Genomic DNA, 9,084 nt, shown 5'->3' on the forward strand with positions numbered 1-9,084 from the left:
CAAATATTTCTCTAAATCTTTTTATGATCTTTTTTTTTTAATTTCTTTATTACACACAACATATGTATAATAAAAATACAAATTTTTTTCTCGCGTATATTGCCATTTTAATTTTTTTTAAACTAACATATATTATAATTTTTTTTAGCATATGTGCAACATCTCATATCGAGTATAATTTTTTTTGATAATGGTTAAGAACCATTATAAATAAGATTATAAGCTTCCAAAATCGTTAAAATCAACCCAGACTATTTGCTAGTGGGATTTTTATACCAAACTATGATACCCGGTAAATAGCAACCAAAACTCACTAAAAATTCAAATTTTCAACCTAACCTATATGAAATCAGCCAAAATCAACAAATACAAAAACGATGTTAGTTGACCGCTGTAACGCCCGTGTTCGAAAATAGGTGGTGTCGATCGACACCAAGGGAAGGTGTCGCTCGACACCAACAATTTTTGGTTTGGATGAGTTCGATTTTAATTGCGGGGTGCTTGGGGTTTGTTTGGGATTAACCCTAAGTGACGCTTTAAAAGAGAAAAGATCGTCCTTGTTCTCTTTTCAGCCGCTTTTAGAAGTTAGCAAAGAGCAGGGAGTGTGAGTTGATCTTTTGGTGCCTTTGAGTGAGTATTTTGTGAGTTTGAGGCGTATTCTTGGTGGATCAAGGCTAGAGGAGGTTAGATCCGTGGTGTTTGGTGTCTGTGGAGGTTGTTTCACCCTTGCTAGTCCCTGTTTCGTTGCTGTTTCTTCTTGTTTTAGAGGTGAGTGCGTGACTATGACTGATCTAAGCATGTTTAACCCTTCTTATGTGTGTTTGATTGATTTGGATGGCTGGATTTTTTTTTTGTGGCCATGTTTGTGTGTTTTGGTTGTTGTTATTGTATGTTTGAGTGTTAGGGCTCATGGCTGGAGCTTTTGAGGTGTTGGATTCGTTCTCTAGGGAGTTGAGAGGCGATTTTAGGGTTTCTGCGGGGTTGGTGTCGCTCGACACCAAGTTTCTGGACAGCGTGTAATTCGATGCCTGGTTTGTTTGTTTTGGTTAATCTGATGCATGTTAGGTTGGTTTAATATGCTTGTGTGTATAGCCCAGTAGATGGAGGATCGCTTCACTGAGTATTTGTGATAATACTCACGTATCTCATTGTGTTTGTGGTGTAGGTAAAGTGTGATTCGTGGAATCATGGCGAGGAGAGGAGGATGATCTAGGATCTCGGTTGTTCTGTTTATGATCATGTTTAATTGTTGTTGGAACGTAGTTTAGAGGCATGCTAGGTTGCGGGTGTAAATTATGGTTATTGAATAATTCGTTAATAAATATTATGATTAATTGATGTTGGTTTAATATGTTTCCGTTGTGCATGATGGTTTATTGCTGTGTTAATTCCGTTAGATTAATTAGTAGGTATGGGACTACTGTATTAATGAATGAATGTAAAAAAAAAACAGGTCGAGTCCTTTCAACCGCTTAACGGAGATGGATCAGCCGACATTGTGGCAATTAAGGGACGTCGGAGTTGAGTAAAACGACGTTGTTTTGCGAGTTTAGGGTTCTCGAATCGAAGATTTGAAGAGTAAATGATTTAGCTGTTCTTCGATTCGATAACCCTTAACTCAAAAATTAACGTCAATTTAACCATCTTTCATGCTCTGTGGTTTCTACAGTGTCGGTTGTCTCATCTTCGTTAAGTGCTTAACTAACACCGCTTCACCGTATGTTGATTTTGGCTAATTTCATATAGTTTTGGTTGAAAATTTAGTGATTTTAAATTGCTATTTATCAGATATCATAGTTTGAGTATAAAATATCTACGAGCAAATAATCAACATAGGAAAAATATGCCAAAGCGTGTCATGAGATGAGATGTTCGTGTTCGAACACGTCTTACATCGAGACAATTAATTAAAAACCACTTACGACAGTTATATTCCTTTCGGAATCTTGTGCTGACATTTTATTAGTCACAGATGTTTTTGACTCGAGTGAAGTGTAGCCATTTCAACTAGGTCTAAGTTTTAATCGTCTTTCTTTCAAACTTATTTAGAGATTTTGAGTAATACTTCTGATGTGAACTCTTTTTGAAGGTGTATTTTATATAATTTTTAAACAAAAATCACACTAAAATAATCTTCTAGAGTATGAATCATTTTTGTTGTAGTAAAATATGTATATATGAAGCAATACAAATAATTAAAAATGAACATGGAAATACAAGTTACTACGTACATACAATACAAATTTCTTGGAGACTTCAAATTAATCTTCATAATGAAGGAAAATAAATTGGAAGTCTACAAAAAAAAATGAACAGAATAGGAACTAGAAAATTAGGAAATGTAAATAAAAAGAAAAATATGATTAAAATTTAAGTTTCAAATTATTAAAAAGCAAAGAAAGTATTTTAAGAAAAAAAATAATATATATTTTATAGGTTTCAGTTCCCATTTCCTTCACATATAGTTATGAGCTTCAATTAATTTCAAGGGATTATTGTCTAAAGTGCCATTTTTCCCTACCAATTTTTAAAACTGCCATTTTCTCAATATTCTTACAAATTTGCCAATTTTCAATTTTTTAGAAAATAAATATTTGAAAAATATTTTATAAATCACATACTTCATAACAAGATATATACCCTACAAAAATGAGATTTTTCAGGATTTTGCCATTTTCTAGGGCAAATCTTACGAATGTGCCAATTCTGATAAATATTTATGGATTTGCCATTTTGAACTTTTAAAAATGTTCATTTTTTTTTATTTTTTTTGCTAAAAGACGTATTATATAGGAGATATTAAACCCTAAAGATAATTAGAGCCGATTAAAACCAAACATAACAAGTGAAACACATTTTTAATCACATTTTTCTAAACTAAAAAATGGCATATCCATAAGACTTTACCAAAAATGGCAAAACCAAAGTTTGGTCCAGAAAAATGGCGAATTCAAATTTTTTTCACAAAAAATTGAAACCTAATCAACCCAAATATCATGTGTAAATTTTTATTTTTGTATATAACAAAATGGCAATTTAAAAGGGTTTTTGAAAAAGTGGCAAACCCTATAAATGTCATCAAAATATGTCCCTTATTCATAATTGATTCGAAATCAAATTATAAGAATATAATAATTTCAACAGGTTATTAATCGAGCCAATATAATAATATCCAATCCAAAATCATAAGTCATGATAAAAACAGGAGTTTTTAAAATAATCATTTCCTAATATCACTTTTCAAAAATGTGTAATATTTTCAAAAATTCTGTAAAAATACCCATAAAAATATGAGATATAGCAAATACATATGTACTCTTTTAAAAAGTTTACAAAAATGTTTTAATAGGAGTAAAGGATAAATTTCAACATGAACAATTTCAAAAGTGTATTTTTATACCTCAACTTAGGTATATTTTAATTGTCTCCTGGCAAGCAATAAATTAGGACATCGCTTTTCTCATTTGTTTTATGTATTTTAAAGTATTTTTTTATATATTACATTATTTAAAAACAGTTGAAAAAACATATTTAATATATTGTAACTCAAAAATATGTTTTTTTAATGAATTAGAGACATTTTTTGGAGAAAAATATTGAATCTAGTATTGGACATCTTGTTCATAATAAATGGTTCTTTAAATGGTACATATGATATGACCTTCTATTTTTTTTTTTTTTTTTGACAAGTTATTGTCTATTCACTCACACGAAAATTAAAATTAATATATTTTTTAAAGAAATATTTTTTTTCAAAAAAATTAATTTAATATTTTTCTCCACAAAAACATTATCTCCACATAGCGAGTATAGAAAGGACAATTGGGAGACGTGGACGCACTACAAGCCCGTCAACAGATTTCCCTGATATCTCTTAATCTCTTTACTTCCACACCACAACACATCACTGATCCTTCTCTTCTCATCCTCAGACACAGCAGCACAAACACAACACAACACACAAAAGTACTATCTCTTCGATGGCTCAGACTATGCTGCTTACCTCCGGTGTCTCCGCCGGCCAATTCTTGAGGAACAAGAACCCTTTGGCTCAGCCCAAAGTTCACCAACTCTTCCTCTCTGGAACCTCCCCGGTTGCTCTACCATCGAGGAGACAATCATTTGTTCCTCTTGCTCTCTTCAAACCTAAAACCAAAGCTGCTCCCAAGAAGGTACTCACAAAACCCTTTACTTGTCTCACAAGGAACATATGTTGTGTCTTGATGGTAATGTTAAGGTTTTTTTTTTTATATGTGTGTTTAGGTTGAGAAGGTGAAGCCAAAGGTTGAGGATGGTATCTTTGGAACTTCAGGTGGGATTGGTTTCACTAAGGCTAATGAGCTTTTCGTTGGTCGTGTTGCTATGATCGGTTTCGCAGTAAGTCTCCTTCTCATTCACTTAGATGTATCGAAGCATTTTGATATGAATGTTGAGTTTATATGAATATATATATAGGCATCTTTGCTTGGTGAGGGTATCACCGGGAAAGGGATCTTAGCTCAGCTGAATCTTGAGACAGGGATACCGATTTACGAAGCAGAGCCATTGCTTCTCTTCTTTATCTTGTTCACTTTGTTGGGAGCCATTGGAGCTCTTGGAGACAGAGGAAAATTCGTCGACGATCCTCCCACCGGACTCGAGAAAGCTGTCATTCCTCCAGGCAAAGGAGTCAGATCTGCCCTTGGTCTCAAAGAACAAGGTATCTCTCAACATTTCCATTTCATTCTTTTGTTACAATACATAGGTTACTTAGGGAAATGTTGAAAAAACCGATTAAATTTAAGTCGAATTCTTATAGCTACAAAGGACATTAATCTCTAGATTAAATCATATGATTAGTATTGAAGTAACTATAGTGTATGCATCTGTTCTATGCTTGAGTTATCGTTATCCTATGATAGAAATATGATATTGTTACCAAGTGTTAATTGTTCAACTGATAAAGATATCTGGCAAAAGTCTAGAGGTCGTCAACTCGAGTAGCGTTTGGGAGGAGAAGTATGATATGAAATGATACTAGTGAGAATTATATGGTCTTATTAATTGCAATGGTTTAAAATAGATTGATAATATTGTTGTTGTTTGGTTGTGTGAAGGTCCATTGTTTGGATTCACCAAGGCGAACGAGCTATTCGTAGGAAGATTGGCACAGTTGGGAATAGCATTTTCATTGATCGGTGAGATTATAACCGGAAAGGGAGCATTAGCTCAACTCAACATTGAGACGGGTATACCGATTCAAGATATCGAACCGCTCGTCCTCTTAAACGTTGCTTTCTTCTTCTTTGCTGCCATTAATCCTGGTAATGGAAAATTCATCACCGATGATGGTGAAGAAAGCTAAATTTCTCATGTACTTAAAATTTTAGTAGAGTGTGTTTGTGACCATCTCTTCATGGTTGAGACAAAAGGAAATGAACAGCTTTAAACTGTTGTAATACTTGAAATCCTTTTGTTTTAACTTGGAATTTTCTGATTATATACCTAAGTGATTATATCATTACATAATTGTGCAATTTAAAAATGTTCATCACTGAGCACATTTTGGTAGATATGAAAAAAAATTTGATTACAAAATAGAGTATACAAATCTTAACATGCATAATATTGAAGTAACTGTGTTATGGAATTGGGTTATCAAATCAATAAAATACAAGAGAGTCTGCACAAGCCTGTAATCAAGAACACTCGTTGGGCTAATTTGCCAGCTCCTCTACTAAGAGATGTGATGAGAAGGTTGAATGAAAGAGACGAGACTCACCATCTTTACCTTTCTCTTAGACCTGGTTAGTCCTTGGTCTTTGTCGATGTTACCAAACCTCTGCTTCAGTAAACTCTGTTTGGTCATTTGGACTCAAAATGTAGTAGAAGACATGTATTAGTTATGTTTAAATTTTATACTTGCAAGTTCTTGAAAATAGCAGAAAGCTCAAATTCTCTACTAGTGGCTCATTTTACTAACCTTTTATGTCCCAATGTGTACAGCCTTACTTGTTGAAAGTGGAAAGTTTCTTCTCTAAGGAAAGTGCACACGGAGAACTACATACACCAGAGTATGTGATATCCATGGATGCAGACAACATTTCAAGATCAAGTAGCACTTACATTGGAGGTAAGATTGAGTTCTTGATTACTTCTTGCAAAACATGATTGAGTTCTTGATTACTTCTTGCAAAACATGATTGAGTTCTTGATTACTTCTTGCAAAACATGATTGAGTTCTTGATTACTTCTTGCAAAACATGATTGTGTTCTTGATTACTTTTTGCATTATGCATCTATATTATATCGGCTGCAACTGTGCAGCCATGTTTTGGTAGTGATGCTACTGGAGCATTGACCACGAGGCCATCAGCAACATCACAGCAGCCAGGGCCATCAGACAATGATAAGATCATACTACAGTTTGCTATTTGCTTGAACAGCTTCGGCACTAAATTGGATATATAACATATCGATTATGCTAAGGCTTGATATGTTTGTGCTAATGAATCTAAACGTTATGGTTGTTAACTAATTGTAATCTTCGAACAAAAGAACAAAGCATAGCAGCATTAACTAATGAAATCTTAAAAACAGTTGTCTATATATAAAAGATCCAAAACAAAACAGCTCTCATCTCATGTCAACCAAACAAGAACCGTGTACTAAGTTTCTTTTATCAGATCTAGAGGGTTCATGTCTTAGACAACAAAAGTCTAGTTTGTTTCCGAGAACATGACCTGGACTTTGCATTTGGATGAAGCTCTCGGAAGCATTAAGAGATCCACCAAGATCTGCAGGTCATCATCACTTCTTCCCTCAACATGAACTTCCAACAAAACCAAACACTGCAGTTTCTCCAAGATATGCTTTATTTGCGCCATTTCTCCAATATATCCATGGAATTGGTTTATCTTTAGTATCTCAATAGGGCAGGACAGAAGAAACGAGTAACCCTCCACGCATTTGCAAACAGACTCCACACCCTCTTCTGTAGTATCACAGTGCAAAGCCTGCAAAAAAGATTATGTGAGTTTGGATACTTTTGTTTCTCCAATGGACTATTCAGGAGGAGGTTCTTGTTCATACCTCAATGGTGAGAGACTTAAGATTTGGAGATCTTTTAACTAGAATAACAAGAGCAGCCCAGCAGATAGGTTCCTCAGTCCATACTGATAAATGAAACAGGTTCTCAAACACTGGGACTGCTTCACGGAAGGCCCAAAACAGCTATAAGAAACAAGAAACAAAACTAGTCTCAGTGGAGTTATAACTTGAATAAACATTATAATGTCTCAGTGGAGTAACAAAACACTTACTTGCATGGTGTCAGGGAATCCTATGATCAGAATCTGAACATGTTTTAACCCTTTAATCAGATTGGTAACATCATAGGTATCCCCATTGTAAAGAGGAGGAAGCTCTATCTTAGCTTCAACAAGTGAACTGAGATTAACAACTGGATAATGATCTCTGAGAACATCAAAGTAATCAAAGTATTCAAGACTCGGAGTATCAAAACTGATAGACTCGAAATCACCATCGTTATCCCATTGTTTACGATGAATGGTAAGTCTCTTAAGGATCTTACTAGAGACAACACAAGACCAGTTCCAGTCTTCACAGTTGTGGCCATATATGAGTAACTCCTCAAGCACAGGACAAGCAGAGATAAGCCTTGTAAACGCACAACCACCATCAGTAGTATCATTGAACCTAACTGAATCAAGAAAGAGAGTCTTGAGAGAAGGGAGCAAAGCATTCTTAGGGAGATGATCAATAACAAAACCAGAGCCTAGTCTTAGTTTCACAACGCTCTTGCAAGTAAACAACTCTAAAGGCAGTGAGTATTTATCATCATCAACATCTTCTTGATCATCATAACCAACTCTGATGTCGAGTTCAAGATCCAAGACACCACGCTTGAACACACTGCGTAAACAATCCTTGACTGTATCATACTGAGAAGGATCCAAAGACGAAGACGTGAGCGTTAGAGAGAATCTCTTTATACGGTGGTGACTCTCATGTCGAGGAGATACAAATCGATCAGCAAAATCTTTGAAACTTCCATTAATGGCAGAGGAAGAATCATCAAAAACACAACTCTGTATGATGGTAACAAGACTATACCAGTTCTTGGAAGCATACTTCAACCTCGCTGCGTCTTTTGTCGAAAGGAATGAGATTACGTGACAAGCAAGCTCTTCTGGTAAGTTACTGATCCTAACCATACTTTTTTTGCGCTAACCCTAATCTAGAGAACCCTAATTTTCACTAACTAGAAGATGACTCTGATCAGATCTTCAAAGATACGTGAAGGAAGCGATATTGAATCTTCAAAGAGAACGAGAGCTGAGTTGTAGCATTTTCTTGAAAGCAGAGAAAACAATTGTTCTTGCGTTTTATATTTGCTCAGCTCAGGGATACAAGAGTTTGTAAGCCAATCAGTTTGCGCCAGCTGTCACCAGCCCCTCCCAATCCAAATTCCGGTTTAGTTTTGGTTTTTAGATTGTTTACATTTTCTTTTTGACAAAAAAAAAAAAGATTGTTTACATTTTCTAATTATCTTATTATATAAAGTTGGGTTTTCAAAGTTAGTCATTAACCAAATCGTGACACGTGTTAATTGAATCGATAAGATGTTGACACATGTCAGATAATTAGTGGTAATAAAATATATAAATTAGTTTTCAAAAAAGAATATTTTCAAAATAGAAAGAAGAAAATAAGAATTCATGAAATTTAACAATTACTTAGTAGTAATCCTAAAGAAAAAAATATAGTAATTATAAAATAAAAAATTATTAATAAGAAGTATACAAATTAGGTCTAAAGAATTAAAAAAGGGGATTTGCACAACTAACATTTTTATGATACCCTTTTTTATAAGTACCCTCTCTAAGTGTCTATTTTAAAAAATATCATATGTAAAAATGACTAAATTACCCTTCTTCAATATAAACCATGATAAAGAAAGCAATATTATTTCCAATATTATTTCAATATATGGTCCCATAATTCGATAAATTAATAACTCTATACAATTTATAATAAGATACCTCTAACTTAAATTTTTAATATTCAAAACTAATTTCTAAA

The 9,084-nt window shown here is 34.0% G+C and overlaps 2 protein-coding genes across 2 annotated transcripts; one reads left to right on the forward strand and one right to left on the reverse strand.

Moving 5' to 3' along the window:
• The first annotated feature begins 3,895 nt into the window (after positions 1-3,895).
• LOC17898979 (photosystem II 22 kDa protein, chloroplastic) lies at positions 3,896-5,503 on the forward strand. The gene is made up of 4 exons (XM_006304041.2): positions 3,896-4,172; positions 4,264-4,377; positions 4,456-4,699; positions 5,097-5,503. The coding sequence occupies exons 1-4, from the start codon at positions 3,981-3,983 to the stop codon at positions 5,342-5,344; spliced, it is 798 nt and encodes a 265-aa protein (XP_006304103.1). The 5' UTR covers positions 3,896-3,980; the 3' UTR covers positions 5,345-5,503.
• A 1,195-nt stretch (positions 5,504-6,698) lies between these two features.
• On the reverse strand, positions 6,699-8,216 carry LOC17899099 (F-box protein At3g62430). The gene is made up of 3 exons (XM_006304791.2): positions 7,302-8,216; positions 7,072-7,212; positions 6,699-6,995 (listed from the first exon to the last, which is right to left on the reverse strand). Exons 1-3 carry the CDS (start codon positions 8,214-8,216, stop codon positions 6,699-6,701), a joined length of 1,353 nt encoding a protein of 450 aa, XP_006304853.2.
• Positions 8,217-9,084: the final 868 nt, after the last annotated feature.

The sequence above is a fragment of the Capsella rubella genome, unplaced genomic scaffold, assembly GCF_000375325.1.
Source record: "Capsella rubella cultivar Monte Gargano unplaced genomic scaffold, Caprub1_0 scaffold_1, whole genome shotgun sequence".
NCBI classification, from domain to species: domain Eukaryota; kingdom Viridiplantae; phylum Streptophyta; class Magnoliopsida; order Brassicales; family Brassicaceae; genus Capsella; species Capsella rubella.